General features: G+C 40.8%; 1 protein-coding gene across 3 annotated transcripts in view; it reads left to right on the plus strand.

The window, feature by feature from the left end:
• The first annotated feature begins 13,349 nt into the window (after positions 1-13,349).
• Positions 13,350-17,789, plus strand: part of SETD1B (SET domain containing 1B, histone lysine methyltransferase) — a 127,266-nt gene continuing 122,826 nt past the window's right edge. For 2 of the 3 annotated variants that reach the window (XM_030219357.1, XM_030219358.1), the window contains exons 1-4: positions 13,724-13,927; positions 14,122-14,276; positions 14,728-14,826; positions 15,361-15,631. In XM_030219357.1, coding sequence (XP_030075217.1) covers positions 13,861-13,927; positions 14,122-14,276; positions 14,728-14,826; positions 15,361-15,631 — 592 coding nt within the window. In that variant the 5' untranslated portion in view covers positions 13,724-13,860. Of the gene's footprint in view, positions 13,436-13,723; positions 13,928-14,121; positions 14,277-14,727; positions 14,827-15,360; positions 15,632-17,789 lie in introns of those variants that run through there. The other variant, XM_030219359.1, reaches the window with a different exon arrangement.

Consider the following 17,789-nt stretch of genomic DNA (forward strand, 5'->3'; position numbering starts at 1 on the left):
ATGCCGGGGAACTGAAAGCAACATCAGCCCTAACTCACTGTAGAGAGATGGGCTCAGGTCTAGGCTTTCTGTCTCCATCTGTTGGTAAGGGGACATGACACGCTTGTAGGGATTGCTCTGACAGGCCTAAAGGAAAGGCAAGTTTAAAATTTCACCTTCCTTAACCCCAATATTAGACAACTAGAAAAAATCTCTTTAAAAAAAGGTCACCTGAGCTATGACAAGGTGGTTTGGGAGTTAGAAGCTGACCGAGTTTCCGTTTCAGCACCAAAATGGATCCAAAAATCCAGATTCAGGTTCCATCGGCTGAAACCAAAACTCTCTGCCCTCCACCACACATTCATAAAGATTCTCTTTCCTCCACTTCAGGTAGAAGATCTAAATGAAGGTTTTTGTATCAATTTTGATATCCACCTTTTCTGCCAGGGCTCCTTTTTTCCAACACTTTTTTATTCCATTTTATGGAATCATCTGTTGCATGACGGATGACACACAGATGCACTCAAGGTAATGAGGCTCATTTTCAAAGCACATAGACTTGCATAATAACCTATGTAACTTTTTTAAGTCTACGCCTCGGAAATGAGCACCATAGTGCGTCTTAACGGCTCCCCGGTTTTGATTTTCACAGCCAACCTTTTGGGAAGGGGGGAATCTGTTCTTCTCAGACAAAGCGGTCTGTGCTTTTACAAGTTAGCAAACGCCAGTGCCTTCAGCCTAGCTTGTCAGCACTAGAAAAAAAATCTCTCAAAACTGTGCACGTTTCAACTTTTACAGTAGTACTGACTTCGGGTCAGGGATTTTTCCCTACACTTGAACACTCTGCAAGACTTGTCTCAGAGCCCCATCTACATCTCCAGCCCTGGTATCGAGGCTTGGTTAACATACTGCATAGAAGAATCCAGTACTCTCATTTTCAAAATACTGTTTGGAATGTCTCCTAATTACATACTAGACTGGAGTGAACTATCACCAAGAAATGGTAATCCAGAAATCAGGAGGTTACTTATTACTTCACTAACCCAACTGCAGAAACATACCGTATTTTTCGGACTATAAGACGCACCGGACCATAAGACGCACCTAGGTTTTAGAGGAGGGAAATAGGAAAAAAAAAATTCGGTCTATAAGACGCACTTTTTCCCTCCTCTAAAACCTAGGTGCTCCGGTGTGTCTTGTCCGAATCCCTCCCTCCAAGTTCGGGATTGCCCTCCCTAGGGTTACCTCCCCCTACCTCTCCCCTTACTCACGCGATCTTCCCTGGTGGTCTAGTGACGTCGGGGCAGGAAAGAGCCCCCTCTTTCCTGCCCAGCGCGCTGCTCTCCATCCTCCTGTACGCTGCCTGTGACGGTCTCGGCGAGATTCAAAATGGCCGCCAAGAATTGAAGTGACCACGCTCGGCAGCCATTTTGAATCTCGCCGAGACCGTCACAGGCAGCGTACAGGAGGATGGAGAGCAGCGTGCTGGGCAGGAAAGAGGGGGCTCTTTCCTGCCCCGACATCACTAGACCACCAGGGAAGATCGCGTGAGTAAGGGGAGAGGTGGTGACAGGGCCGGGGGGAGGGGAGGTAACCCTAAGAAGGGCGATCCCGAATTCGGAGGGAGGGCGGGTGGCCTGCTAAACTCTACCTTCGGACTATAAGACGCACCCCCCATTTTCCTCCCAAATTTGGGGGGGAAAAAAAGTGCGTCTTATAGTCCGAAAAATACGGTAATTTACAAATCCATCTATATGGCTGGATTTAGATTCTGGGTTCTAAACAGTGGAATTCAATTCCCAAGGACACAAGAAGCATTATAAACTATCTTCAGTTCAGAAAAAAACCCCCACCTTTTCAAGAAATATTATGGTTAATTATACGTGTTACTGATGTTCTAGACTGTTTTGTAATCATAAAATATTATTGTAATTTCTCCCATTAACTGTAAGCCACTGAAATCAAACTTGTTTTTGGATAATTGTGGGATATAAGAATGAATAAATAAATAAAGGACAAAGCTAGCTGCTCCTTTTTGTCCTTAAAAGCATTTAGCTGCTTAGATTGTGTGGCATTGGGTCAGAGTGGTAGCTTTGTAAGCTTCTCTCCCTGGTGTACTGGTGTGGGTGGGTTTGCTCTTGACCCAAGCCCACAGGTGTAGTGATAACCATAAACACTAACGACCAGTACATCTAAACTAAAATTTCTCTGCACCAAGGGTCTTGTGCAGAAATAACAGCATATTTCTCAGAGAGTACAGCATCGCCATTGTACACGACAAGGAGGCTGGGAAGGGGTGTTACTATAATTACCATTTAACAAACTGTTAGACCAGTTTCTGGCCAGTGTCTAGATAAGTTATGAAGCGGAAGGAATCCTGTCAACTAGTCTAACTATAGACCAGTGGCATCTATTCCGTTGTCTGTCTGCAGCATTATTTGGGATCTACCTAATGTGTTGCATTCCTCCCAAGTGAGATTCAGATCTGTACACAGTACAGAAACTGATTGGTTTGTTACTGGATAAGGCTAGATTTCTGCTTAGAGAGGGGAAACATGCTTTGGTACTGCAGTCTGATCTGGTAGATCGTACTGTTTTACTTCAAGCATTAGAGAATATTGGCATTACGGGGAATGTACTTAGGTGGTTTTCTTTTTTTCTAACAGATAGATGTTACAGGATTAAAATGAACCACCATACATTTTAATCCTGTAACGATACAAGACGTACGAGGAGAGACTTGCGGACCTGAACATGTATACGCTGGAGGAAAGGAGAAACAGGGGTGATATGATACAGACGTTCAGATATTTGAAAGGTATTAATCCGCAAATGAACCTTTTCCGGAGATGCGAAGGCGGTAGAACGAGAGGGCATGAAATGAGATTGAAGGGCGGCAGCCTCAAGAAAAATGTCAGGAAGTATTTTTTCACGGAGAGAGTAGTGGATGCTTGGAATGCCCTCCCGCGGGAGGTGGTGGAGATGAAAACGGTAACGGAATTCAAACATGCTTGGGATATGCATAAAGGAATCCTGTTCAGAAGGAATGGATCCTCAGGAGCTTAGCTGAGATTGGGTGGCAGAGCTGGTAGTGGGAGGAGGGGATAGTGCTTGGCAGACTTACACGGTCTGTGCCAGAGCCAGTGGTTGGGAGGCGGGGATAGTACTGGGCGGACTTATACAGTCTGTGCCCTGAAAAAGACAGGTACAAATCAAGGTAAGGTATACACAAAAAGTGGCACATATGAGTTTATCTTGTTGGGCAGACTGGATGGACCGTGCAGGTCTTTTTCTGCCGTCATCTACTATGTTACATCTTTCAGATAAATGGACCGATCCGTGTGGTGTGCCTCAGGGCTCTCCACTTTCCCCTGATTTACTTAATGTTATGTTAGTAAAACTGGTATGTTTCTGGGAAATGAGGGTTACCTAACATACATTATGCAGATGACATCACGGTCTTATAACCGGTTGGTTCAGATTTAAATGATGAGCTGGATACAAGTTGTATAGCTTCTATTCAATCTTGGATGACTAGGTATAAAGTTAAACACTGAAAAAAACAAATCGTTTACTAAAAGACACAAAAATGACAAATATTCCATAGTCTATTTGTTCAGCAAAGTATCTTCAGTTATTAAAATTTTGGGAGTATGGACAGACAATACTTTGTCTCTATGAACACAAATTAACCATCTTATTTAGAAATAGTTTTTTTTCATGAGAAAATTGCGCTTGATACAAAAATACTTTGAGATTGAAGAATTTGAGGGGGGTCTTTTACAAAGACATGGTAGCATTTTTAGCATAGGAATATAAAGGCGTCTCTAGTGTTTAGCATGAGCTAAAAATGCCATTACATTAGTTAAGGCTCAATTGTTAACACGATTACTGTAATATTTGTTACTTAGCTTGTTCTCACCAACGCTTGAAGATAATGCAAATTATTCAAAACACTGCTGCATGGCTTATTTTCTCTCTGGGAAAATATGATAGGATAACTCCTTGCTTTCTTAAATTGCACTGGTTACCAGTTGAAGCAAGAATCCCATTTAAATCTACTTGTTTTCTTTACAAAATTTTGCTAGGTCTGGCTCCAAGTTATTTATATCAACATGTAGTTTTTGCAGACTTCATAACTCCAGTTTGATTCACTATCCGTCAGTTAAAGAAGAAAAAAAAAAAGGATGAGTTTATTAGAAATGGTTTGGACATTTCAGTTTGCAAAAATTGTGGAAAGAAATTCTACAATTCTCAGTCTTATTTGCATTTCAGAGAGGTAACTAAAACTTGGTTATAGAGGAAATTTGTATTTTAGTATTTGTTTTTTTTTTTTTAATGTTTTTCCTGGGTTATTTCCTAGCTTCTTATCTGTCAGCCACTTACAACTACAAGGTTATAGCGGCATACGAGGCCATGTGTTGTATTGTGTTATGTTATGTTTTTGATGGAAGGAGAAACTTCTTTTTGAACAGTGGTATATATATATAGTGCTCTTGAAAGTCAAGTTAAATTCATATATAAATTTACATATTTATGAAGAAAATTTACCCCTGTCCAAAGGAATCCAGCTACGTTCTGACTGTGATGCTTATAGTGTGTACTGAATGTATTCTTGTACAGGTCCCTGTTTAGAATAAATTCTTTCCAGCCTATGTTTATAATTTAAAAAAAAACAAACCCAACCCACACAGCCTGGTGGTTAAGTGACTTCTTCTGGGAAAGAACAATCCCCAGTTGCTCCTGGCCAGCCATTTGGGAATTGGAAGTAGCAGAAGCAAGAGTGACTGAAGATTGCTGTTGCTCAGTGGTACCCAAAACCTGGATGCACCTCCGTCAGTAAGGTTTTCAGGATATCCACGGGGCCAAGAGGGGGGGGGATTCCCTGGGCCTGGCGCCACCAAGCTTGCTTCCAGGTCTGTCCTCTCCTGTATGCCGCTCAGGACCCAAATGATTACATTAATGCGATATATCATTAACGCAATCATTCCTGACACACAGGAGCAGGAGAGGACAGAGCAAGGGAGCAGCGCAGCAGTGACTCAAGACACAGAAAGGTTCAGTCCTGCCCCGGAACCTCCTGCGACAGTCTCAGCAACCATTTTGGATGAGGAACCTGTAAGGGCAAGAGCAACTAGGGATTTTTCTTGCCCAGAGGTAGCCACTTGACCACCAAGCCATTTAAAGCAACGGTAGGGTGGTGGGAAGGCAGATGGGGTTGGAGTTGGGTGGCTGGCCCTCGTCGGGGGAAGGGTAAGAAGGGGGATACTGTGGCACTGGCTGGCTCAGGACCACCCATGAAGTGCCATTTTTGATTGGCTTCTATTGGGGGAGTTTCATAAGAGAGTGCTTACAAGTCACAGTTCAGAAAGCTTTCTAAAAAGACTATATAATCAAATAGGAGCAGATAAACAAGAGTATATTCCAAGCACATGAGAAGGCAACTGAAGGTTCAGTCAAAATTAGTGATCTATATCCATTGCTGATAGAGAAGAAAAAAAAAATCCCCAACATGAGAGCAAAACTACTCAAAAGAACATTTATACTATTTCTAAGTTGAGGCTATTTGGGTATAAGAATGTAATGCCAAATCCGAAGGAGAATTCGGATCTAGAACAGGTTGAGGACTAAGGAAATTCTGACACAAGGATCAAATTTACTATTTTATTAAATGCTATTTGTATAGCACATTCCAGGACAAAAAGGAGACCGTCCTTGTATCCCAAAATTATTGGGACCCTTAAAGGAGGTCTCCTTCTAGAGAGTGAGCTGCTCACTTAATTTTACAACTGTACCAAATATTTAATACTATGAAAGCCATAAAAATGCTACCGGTAGTCAGACACCATATTAAAAAAAAGTCATGCCATCAAATCAGAGAGAGTTGGCCAAGAAAAAGTGAAACATTATTATTATATGAGTCACAGAAGCTCTCAAACACCAGTATGCATAAGTAGCCAAGAGTTACCAGGAGAAAGCAAAGCAGAAAGGCAGAGAAGCTGCAAGAGAAAACTACCACCACAATCTGGAATCGAGGCTACTTCCTCCTCAAGTCCAACCTCATGACACTGAAATATAAACAGTACAAATTGAAAGGGAATGGCCAGTAAGCTACTGGAGAGAATAACCTTATTTTGCAGAGGTGATGGCACCCTAAGCATATTGCCACAATCAACAAAATGCGATCACTTTCACAGCGGTGTTGCCAAATTCAAACACACTCAAGTTTAAGTCTCACTTTTATTGTTTCATAAAATAATACAAATACCCAGTAATTGCTAAGCATATAACAGGTGGCACTGACCCAGTACTGACCAGTTCACCTTAAACTAGGCTGTGGTTTATAACCAAATAGATTCCAAGGTCTGATCGGGAAAATAAAATGAACAATGGAAGTAAAGCAACACTCCTGGAAAGGTGCAGTAGCTTTTAAGCAAGGCCCCAAGAACACAGAAAGTGGGTCATAGCAGCTAAATTGTTTTGGCCGTAGTTATACAGATAACATACTGAAATCCACCAAAAACAAACATTCATTCAGTTGTAAGATAGGAAACTTAAGAGGGATTGAAGAGTCAGGAGCTTGTTTGGAAACCATCAGGTGAACTTAGGTTCTGCCCAGCCTGGTTTCAGGGGTGTGTCTTGGAAGTATTTAACTCCTTATGAGGCGGAGGCTGCCTGCCTAGAAGAGTACAAAGTGCAGACACAATGCCCTGGATCTATTGAGCTGGCAAGAAAGTCTGGTTACTTGTCAAGGAGCGGTATGGGAAAGGCACACACGCATTCTGTGCCTGGCAACTGGGAGATCTCCTTGGCAGTGTGGACTGGATAAACCAGATAGCAACAAATGATGGGCCAAAAAAAACAAATCCAAAAAAACCCTACAAATACACCAGAACAAAGCTGAAATCAAAATATACCTAACAGTACAGTAACTATTAAAAATCTCATATGAGGAAAAAGACCTCAAAAGTCTGCTGTGACACTTTTCTTATGACTAACGGAATCAAGCTTATGCTATCATTGGTCATTTAAAAATTTTTTTATTTTTAATCAGTGCACCAAAAAATGTTTATGAAAGCTTTCAAATCAGCATTTTATTTATTGCATTTGTATCCCACATTATCCCACCTCTTTGCAGGCTCAATGTGGCTTACAATTCATCATGGATACTGGAAGGAGAATATATATTTGGTTTTACAGAGGGTTTTGGGTTACATGGTAGTGAAATACATGATAGTGTTAACGCAAAAGACGATATAAGACATTTCTGGATGTATTAAAGATTATACAGTTAAACGTGCTGATCTTTGTGATAAATCTCTCTCTTCATGGTACCATATTTCAAAATAAGAAAACAAGAAATACATGCACTTAGCTTAAATATCAAAGTCCCAAAAACTTTGTTGAACAGTACACATATTAACATATTGTACGTAGCGGCAAAGGTGGGAAGGGTGTGGGGGTGTGTAACATGTGTTTCTTCAACAAAATATATTTAAATATAAATATCAAAGTCCCAACAGAGATCTCTTTTTCACTTATAAGCTTCTTCAGAGGAATCAAGTGCAAGCCACCATATCCATAACAAAAAATCTAAATCCCAATAAGTGCTGTTAGAAATTCAAAACTTGACTCTTGGCAATTTTTTTGCAAATAAAATGGCATAGACGCCAAGCTAAGTGCTTTTCTTATTTTGAAATATGTTACAATAAAGAGAATATGATGATTTGAAAGTTTTCATTAAAATATTTTGGCGCACATTACTTATTAAAACTAAGGCTTTTTTTTTTTTTTTTTAATGACCAATGATAGTAACGGAGTCAAGCTTATGCTGACACATTGCTGACAAAAGGAAAAAAGTGTCAGCAGACTTTCGAGGTCTCTTTTTCCTCCTTATATTATTAATGAGATTTTTAATAGTTACTGTAGTGTTAGGTATATTTTGATTTCAGCTTTCTTCTGATGTTTTCATACCAGGCTTTTTTGTGAAATTTTCCCTACTTTTGTTTTGGAGTGTACTTTCAAAAAACAAAAAAAACCCAAAACTAAATACATGAAGAGACAATATGGCTCCGTGGCTTTTCAGTAAGAAGCTTAGCAATTAATATACAAGAAAAGCTGAAAGATGGCCGTAAAAGCTACAGAAGCAAGTCAGAAGAGATTTCGCACCTATCGACCCACTGTTTGCCATAAAAAGCTAAAAAGCTACTCCTCATGGGAACAGCCTTCACAAACATTTGAATTTCTTCCAAAAGGCAGGCTGAGGAAGCAGGATGTTAAAACCCAGTTAGCACCTTATGCCATTGCAAACATCTGCTCCTGAATAAGGTTAATATACAAAGCACAGCAGAGAAGATTCTCCCCTGCATTTCTAGTTGGTATTGGTTAACATCAGTACCAGTGCAAGTTTTACAGTGGAGAAAGGAAACAGTGAGTTTCCTGTTCGGGCTCCCTAGGGGTATTTAAAAATATTCCCATGCTATTTCAGAGAGAGTGAAACACACACTGCCTCCTGCTCAGACACAGTGTGACAGCATCAACCCTTAAAGTACCATACAGTCAGTTTTTCACTCACTACAATTTTTTCTCTCTACAGAATGGAGCAATACATTAAAAAAAATAAAAAAATAATAAAAGCCAAGGACAACGTAATAGCCTAAACACCAAACCAACCAAACAAAAAACCACCACCCATTATAAAACTGAGGCACCAGTCTTCATGGTTAGCTACTGCCCATATCATGCATCTTTTATTAAAAAAAAATAAACCAGTCCAAATCCAATCACCTTAAAATATATATAAAAATGTCAAAACTGCACCTTTAAGAGCTACATTAAAGACTGTTTAAAAATGGGGTTTTCATGATTGTTGCAGTCGTCTAGATCTTGCCGACTCTAAGTGGAACTGACATTTCAGCCATCGTGATGTGGCTTTCTTACTCTGAAGAAAGCCACAGCACGATGGCTGAAACATCGACTCCACTCACTCAAGACCTGGACACCTGCAATAATCACGATGCCAGCAGCAAAGCCTAAGAGAACATGGCATTTTCATATATCGACCATAACTAGGCGTGCATCGAATGTTCATATTCGATTTGGCCCTACACACATTATTTGCATTCGGCCGAATGGCGATTTAAATTCAAATACGAATAATCTGGGGCTCTAGCTTGTTGAATCCTACTGAAATAAAACACTTGGACCTCGGATTTCACACCACTTCTTTTAATAATTTATGTTAAAGCTCAATGTCCATTATTCATATTCAGCCTAATAGTAAAATATATTATTCAGTACAACTATAACCATAACATACATTGCTATGTAACATTTTTCACAAACTGAGGGCAACAACTTGGAGTTTGGCAAAAATGAGCAAAACAGAAAAAAATGGGCCTTCATTTATTTCAGAATAAAATGTGTGCAAAGCACAACACGCTAAATAAACTTCCCTAAAACCGTTAAACACAACTAAAAGCACTCCAAAGTCCCTGACAATGAGTTTAAAGAACACGAAAAGTTATGCAACAACTGTCAAGTGTTAGGAAAAAGACAAATCACCAGTCTTAAAAAAAAAAAAAAAAAACATGTCAAGTTTTGTAACTTCACCATATCAGCAGATGGCCTGCAAAACTACAATAACGCAATTCAAGGAGGCTTATGATTATACACAGAGGGTCCCTAAATTTACACAAGAGGGTGGAAACAAAGCAGCCCTTACAACTCTTTTCACCTTATTAGGAAACTGGACTGCCCATTTCACTCTTATCTCCCACCATCTACTGCTGTTATAGAAGAAGGTTGAACATACTGGAACTGTAGACAGACTCCAGTTTACCAGATCAGAGTTTCCTTAAGAAGTTGTTATAAAGCTTTGAATGGAAGAAACCATCTTGTGGAGAGCAAACAGCGGTGGGGGCCCTTGGTTTATAGTAGTTAACCAGACCCATGAATAAACAATCTAGCCTATATAAGGAGGACCAAGCTTGTGAGACTCACTGACCCTTACTTAATTGAACTGCATTCATTTGCTGAAATAGCAAGTTCAAGAGCAAAAAAGTAGTTACACTTCTAAATTTTCTGTGTCTTTGAAAAAACAGATGCTCTCTTCTGAAAAGATAAGAGGGTGAACCTGATCATGCCTGTAGCCCAGCAGCAATGAAACTGGGAAATCTAGGTTTTCTTTTACCCAGACACTCAGTGTGCGACCTTGGTTAAATTACTTAACCTCACATCCAGATTAGGTCAAGGATTTGGTAACCTTAACCCTGTACAGAGATGGGCTGCCATAAATATTTCATGCATTCACTGTAGTTTTGCATAAAAACTTGGAAAACAGCTTTCTAACTGAAGAGTGGTATCACACTTCAGCAGTTAAATTTGGACATACCAAGTTCACTGTATCATACGTTTCACTCCCCCCCCCCCCTTAAGTTAAAGGTGATTTTCTTCAGTCTCCTTCACAGATTCTGACCTAGATTTCTGCATCACTTGCCTTTTGGTTTCATGGGTCACAGTGGCACAAGAATCTCTCATTTTTAACCCTAGCTTAAGTTTGTTTATTTGGATTTTGCTCACATCTGTTCAGTAGTAGATCAAGGTGAGTTACATCCAGGTACATTTGGGTAAGTTCCCCAACTGATTTCCATCCCTCTTTTTAAGAAGTTAAACAGTGTAATATCAGGGAAGCTCAGCCTACCCCACACGATGGAAATTCGGCTGGAATCAGAATGACTGGTCAGCAGTTCCACTGATAATCAAAGAGAAGACAAAGGCTTCTAATGCTAACTTTGACTTTGAAAAGCAGCAGCAAAGTTGCATATGGCACCCAGCGCGGCAGTGGAGAGAACGAGCACAGCAGCTTCGTGAGCGCGCACAGTGGGGTCTGGCTGTTGCTCGCCTGCCTCCACTACCGAGGCTCCTTTGTCTGGCTGCAGGCCCTTTAAACGCCTCCCCTCCCCCCGCTGGCAGACTGCTGCAGAAGAGCCCGCGGCAATTGGCAAACAAGCCTGTCCAGCCGCCATCTTGCTGCAGCTCCCCAGCCTGCTCTCTCCTGTTGTAGTTCCCCAAACCGAGCACCCCAGTACAGAAACAAGACCACCCCCCCTCCAAAAAAAGAGAGAGGCAGATCACTAGCATCCCTCCCATTACGAGCTCTTGAAAAAAAACCTGCTCGATGAGAAAAGGGAAAACAAGAAAAATCTCTCCCCCCCCCCCCCTCCACACAAAAAGGAGAGGAAGAAAAGGAAGAAACTGACAACATGGCGAATGGCGCAGCAGCCAGCTTTGATCAGCTGCCCTTGGGATCAGTTTAGGGGGTGATCAGATAACAAAAGAACCACCAAAAAGTGTCAACCTTGGCAGGTTTTATGTCATATTGAAAAAAATAAAACAGCAAGGCTGCCACTATTAAGCACATAATTTAAAAGTTAGTTTCAAAAATATCCCTTTAAAAAAAAAAACCTAGGGCTGCTGACCAATTTCAACAACGCCTTTTACACATTTTTTTTGCCAAACACCATTTTTCCTTCCAATTACTAGAAATAGTTTTTTTTTTCTTCACAGAAACCCCCTTTCCAAGTGCTTATTTAGGGTGCAGGCTGGTGTCTTCCTAGCACCCTCCCCACAAAAACAGCAAAGCTGGCAAGCAAGGGTTTCAGAAAGAAATAATCAGCATCAGTTTCAAAAAGAACTGTGTGTGCAAAGAAGTACTACAGCAAGACAAACATTAAAGGATTTTTGTCTGTGCTTGGCCAGAACAGTTTGTGGTGAAGGCCTTGGCTACATGTTTTTTCCCTTCACTGCAAGGGCAAAAGGATTTACTTACCAGCACGCCATTGTTGAAGTCTGAAGGTGACGTTGGTTTGATTACTTCTTGTTTTGTACATTAAAAAAAATATAGAATTGCTTTAGTAGTATTTCCCCAGCCTTATCTAAATGAAAAAAAAAATAATGTTAGGGCTTTGGTCTTTAGCTGTAGGGCATTAGTGGTGCATTAAGCTAAACTTTCCAAAGTGTTGCACAATTATCTTGATGTTGTAGGGTTAGCAGGATCATCTTGTCGAGGTTCTTCATCTACACTGAGAATCTTCCTCCTCTCCAAGGAAGCTCAGGGCTTATTTTCACAGATATCAATTATGAAAATGGTCTATAGTCCTCGTTTTCTAAAAAGATCTGCGCCTGGAACAATTGGCTTAAAAATTATATTATGTAAACATATAAAATAACTAAATTATAAATAGTTTGATTTTAAGCAGCTAGTTTCGACACGTTGCTTTGCCTGAGCAGATCACAAAGACAAGCATGCAGGAGCAGAAAAAAAAGGACAGCTTCAGTTACATTAAAATAATAAAAAACAGAACTACATAATTGATTGGGTACTTACAATGTCAAAGAAAAGGTTTTATCATAATAAGATTTCTTTCTAGCTTTTGCAAGAATTCACCATTTTTAAAATTGGTATTTAAATCACTGACTTGAAAGAACAAAGGAGTTAAGAAATGGCCAGGCAGTTTTAAGTGTTCACAAAATGATACTTTAAAATGTATTGTTCAGTAATAATACACACACACATATATATATATATATAGAAAGGAAAAAAACCAAAATAAAAAGCTATGTATTTACTTATTTGAATTCAAAATTGTCATTGCTGACATAAGGGTGTGCCCATGACCTAGTTACACAAGACAAAGATGGATTCCAAATCATAGGGAGCAAAAATCCGAATCTTTTAATAATCTTCCTTCTTCTTAAATCCTTAAAATGTTGGCAAACATTAATACACACTTAGCAGTCCTGAAATGGATGGTGGATTCAGACACAAAGTATCCCTTTTGGAACAAAGGAAAACCCTCAGTTGGCCACTAATCCCATTGCAGAAAAATGGCTGCCTGATCTGTTGGCCTCTCCTTAGCTGTCTGATGAAGGATGTTTTTAGATCAGCGTCTAATAACGCAAGCCAAATGGAAGCTTCGCGCTGATTGGCTGCCCAGACCTGGTGTTTTTCGGCGGCCAATAACTTCACCAGGGCAGAATCCCAACCAGAAAGCACAATGCGAGACAACAACACCAGGACGAGCCCTGAGCCAGGGAGCAGGAAGACGTTTAAAAAAAATATGCATCCCAAAATAAATAAAGACTAATTAATTACTACACCAAAACGGAAACTTAAACTAGGATTGGCTGATGCAACCTCAGGAATTTTAATAAAGCACACAAACAATTGCCTCCCTGTAGACAAGCTTTTATGTGTTTTGGTATTTATCGTTTCCCCCTTTAAAAAAAAAAAATTCCAACGTGCGGTGAAAAGCTATGCTGCTTAAAAAACATATGCAAATTCCTAGGAACCAAAACCGACAGAAAGCAACGCCTGGATGGACCTCAGCCCGAGGAGCCAAACTTGCACCAGCCCCCCCTAGGTCCATCTTGTTTAGAAACAGTTTCGGCTAAGGTAAACGCAGCTCGCAGATTCCACGATCAGCCTAGCGCGCCTGCTGGCAGCCATACACCAAAACAACGAGCAATTTTACACCGCCTGCCGAGCTGGAGGGAGGAGGCTCCCGACTGGTTTCCATTCCCCCAGCTCCAGAGGTGCCTGTCCCACTCTCCCCCACGCCCCTCCTCCCCGTGAGCTGGGCTGTTATTTCCGGCGCGGCTCGGGCGGTGTGGAATGTGCGTCGGGAATCACAGGCTAGGCCCGGGCTGCGTTCTATAGTGGTGTATTGTGGGATGCCTGAGAGCGAGCAGAAGCACACAGACAGTATGTGTTGGCTCGCAAAAAGGAGGCAGTAGCCTTTCAAACCATGTAATGCAGCCGGAGAAATGTAAAGAGGAGCTTGTCTTTCCGTGGGAAGAGACGATCCGCGACGGAACACAATGTCTTTCAAACCGGGAGAAAAAACCAGGCACCCCGAAGACCATGGCAAAAAGCAGCAGAGTTCAAGTGAGATTCGGTCCCTTTTCTCTCTCCTTATGCCTGTCGTCTCACTCCTTTACCGAGGGACCTAACCGGATTCCAGATTTCCAGATCCAGACCTTATTTGTTACTGAAATGTATTTTTTCTCCCTTTCTGTCGGTTGTTTTAATGTTTTCTCTTTGCTTCCCACTCCCCCCTACCCTCCCGACTTTGCTTGCAGGTTGGATCAACGGAATGGAGAACAGCAACCAAGCTAGTATTTCAGGCGAGAAGAGAAGTCACCACTGGAGAAGTTACAAGTTGATTATTGACCCAGCTCTGAAAAAAGGACAGCACAAAGTGTATCGCTACGATGGGCAAAATTTCAGCATGCTTGTAGGTGTTCCAGAAACAACAAACACATGCTGAGAAAGATAATGGGACTAGTTGCAGATCAGTAACTGTCCCAGAGAAATTCTAAAAAAAAGTTGTGGAGAGATGCAGTGCTGCTAAACTAATCGCACTGCCTAAAGCCTTTGGAAGTTAACTTCCACTTGACATGCTGCAGCAACCTGGACTCCCGCAAGTCGCTCATTCCAGAGAGCTTGTTGTGTATGAATGGCTCTGGAAATCAGATTGCATCCATCCCCCCTGTGACTGGCATTTTCTGCAGTTTGACATGTGTCCGTGTGTCAGAGCTCCAAATGCTTTCTCCACGCTCCCCTTCTGTCCCCACCCCTTTTGGCTTGATCGGTGTGAATTTTACTTTGTTGCCGCTTTGAGCATGCAGGATTTGGTTTGATGTTTGTTTTCTTTTAAATTAATGTTTAGTTCTGTCTTTCTTTAGAACTCGGGGATTCCTCCAGTGGATTGTGTCCTAGATCCCAGGATCGGAAGGATATGGACCAAAATCAAAGAGCTAGATCTGCCTGTCCCCAAATTCAAGGTACTGTTTTACCCTCGGAACAGATTAACATGTGTATCATTATTGAACAACAACAACAACAAAACACTGGCAGGCAACCAGAGTAAAGGTATATGTTCGAAAATAACGTTATCCACATTTAAAAGACAACTTCTGCACAATTTGTTTTTCAACAAACGTTTTAAACTTTGCTTTTGTTATTGCGCAGTTGTATCCTAGCAAAGATTAATATACAGTTAGAATATTATCAGGATACTTAAATCGATTATACTCATGTTCCGAATACATGTGTTTTTTTTGTTTTTTAAAAGTGATTTGTACTGGAACTCGACGACTATGCTTTAAATAGACTTGTCAACCTTCGTTACTGCAACAGTTTTGAGTGACTTAAAAAAGGAAAATGTAATTCAAGAATTGAGCCAGAAACTAAAACACAGTTTTTGAAATAGACCCCTCCCTCCTTGAAGACTGTAATTATTTTTTTGTACAAGGAAAGGTTTTGTTTTTAAATTGTGTTTTCTTGCCATCGGGTTCTTGCCCCCCCTCTACCCCCAGATCGACGAGTTCTACGTGGGGCCAGTCCCTCCCAAGCAAGTCACTTTTGCCAAGCTAAATGACAACATCCGCGAAAACTTCCTGGCGGACATGTGCAAGAAGCACGGCGAGGTGGAGGAGGTGGAGATCCTCTATAACCCCAAAAACAAGAAACACCTGGGGATCGCCAAAGTGATTTTTGCCACGGTGAAGGGGGCCCGGGAAGCGGTGCAGCATCTTCACAACACATCGGTCATGGGCAACATCATTCACGTGGAGCTGGACACGAAAGGTGCGTGGTGAAAATAGATTTTGCAAGAGAAAACAAAAAGGCAGTGTTTCCGTTCCACGATCTAGCCGATCTGATGCCTGGCATCAAGCAATTCAAATAGAAAACCATATTGAGCTGTGTGTGTATATGTGGTGTGAGTTATGTTGGCCCTGGACTTTGGGAGTCACGTGCGCTGGAGAGTGTTGTCTGTTGCTAGGAGACAGGAGCGCGAGGGCTGTGTTTTTTTACAAAACGCTGCTGTCCTGTCAAGTGTCAGGTTTGCTTACGTTGCCCCCGAGACCAAACTGGCCTCCTTGACACCTCTTTAGATCTCAAGCGTTTAAAGCAAAGGGGCTGGTGGTGCTGGGTTAAACTAAGTGCTTAGTTAGAGGTTCATGGTAAGGAGGCAGAGATTGCCTGGGAGCATTTAAATTTCTCCTGGGTTGCAGGGGATTTACCCATAACAAACTGCTTTCCCTTCACATTAGGAAGCTGGTGGAATTCCATTTTTTTTTTTAATTAGTAGAGGAGTGTGGTAGCCGTGTTAGTCCACTCTTAAGGTTATCAATAGAAATCAAACAAAATAAAACATGGAAAAGAAAATAAGATGATACCTTTTTTTATTGGACATAACTTAATACATTTCTTGATTAGCTTTCGAAGGTTGCCCTTCGTCGTCAGATCGGAAATAAGCAAATGTGCTAGCTGACAGTGTATATAAGTGAAAACATTCAAGCATTACTATGACAGTCTGACAGGGTGGGAGGATGGGGGTGGGTAGGAGGTATGCATGGGGACATCAAAGCATATCATTTATATTCTAACAGGATGGGTGTGGATAGGTGATAGGAAAGATATTCAACATAAAGGAATCTTTCACTTGCTTATCTTCCAATGTGGTATATATCATTCAGTGTAAAAAATGTAACCAAGGATGCTATATTGGAGAAACAGGCCAGATGCTTAAGACAAGATTCAATTTACATAGACATCACATGAACAATACTGGTGTCAGTAGGGCTCCCACCCCTGTTGGTCAGCATTTTACAGGACCAGGACACTGTACCAGTGACATCACAGTGAGAATCCTGAAAGGTAACTTTAAAACCATACAAGAACGTAAGACCTTTGAAGTCAGAATGATTGAATATTTTAACACCCAACAGAAAGGACTTAACAAGGATCTGGGGTTCCTAGCCCATTATAAACCATAAAGCTGTATGTCTCTATTGATCACCCCACCCCTCACCTATCCACACCCATCCTGTTAGAATATCAATGATATGCTTTGATGTCCCCATGCATACCTCCTACCCACCCCCATCCTCCCACCCTGTCAGACTGTCATAGTAATGCTTGAATGTTTTCACTTATATACACTGTCAGCTAGCACATTTGCTTATTTCCGATCTGAGGAAGAAGGGCAACCTTCGAAAGCTAATCAAGAAATGTATTAAGTTATGTCCAATAAAAAAAGGTATCATCTTATTTTCTTTTCCATGTTTTATTTTGTTTGATTTTTAAATTAGGAAACCTGTGATGAATGCAATGTGGCTAGTGATCTCTCTGACTCAAAGAAACAGTAATACTTTCACTTTTTTAAAAATCTGGACCCACTGCTAAACTTGTTGCAGTTTTAACTACTGCTATTTCTCTACACAAGCCTAATAAAAGTTAATTAGTTTATAGTGTATAAAGAAAGTAGCCATCAACTTCTGTTTAGTTTCTAACTTTATTTAGGTGTTTTGATGAGGTAGGCATGGGATGCTTAAAAACCAAAGGAAAAAAAGTGTGCAAAGACCTTCTCTTTTCATAAGTTGCCTAATTACAGTGTGCTTGTGTGAGTTGCTGTTGTGTTCTGGAAGGCTCTTTACAGAAGCTAAATTAATGAGATTTTAAAAAGTACTATTATGAAATAATATTTATGAATTACATGCTTTTTTTTTCTGTCCTTATGGGAGAAATGTGTTATGAACAGTAGGTTTCAGGATAGTCCTTGATTCAGAGAAATCATGGTGTGCCTTTATGCTATGGTTCTTGGTTATTAGTTCCTTATTACTGGGAGCTTTAGACCTTTTTTTGTTTGATTTTTGTTTTAGTATTTGCTTTTAAATGTTCTACCTGTAAAGTGTTTGTTTTTCCTCATATGCAAGTAAAGCAGGTGCACCTGCTTTTAGTA

The sequence above is a fragment of the Microcaecilia unicolor genome, chromosome 11 (genome assembly GCF_901765095.1).
Source record: "Microcaecilia unicolor chromosome 11, aMicUni1.1, whole genome shotgun sequence".
Classification (NCBI taxonomy): domain Eukaryota; kingdom Metazoa; phylum Chordata; class Amphibia; order Gymnophiona; family Siphonopidae; genus Microcaecilia; species Microcaecilia unicolor.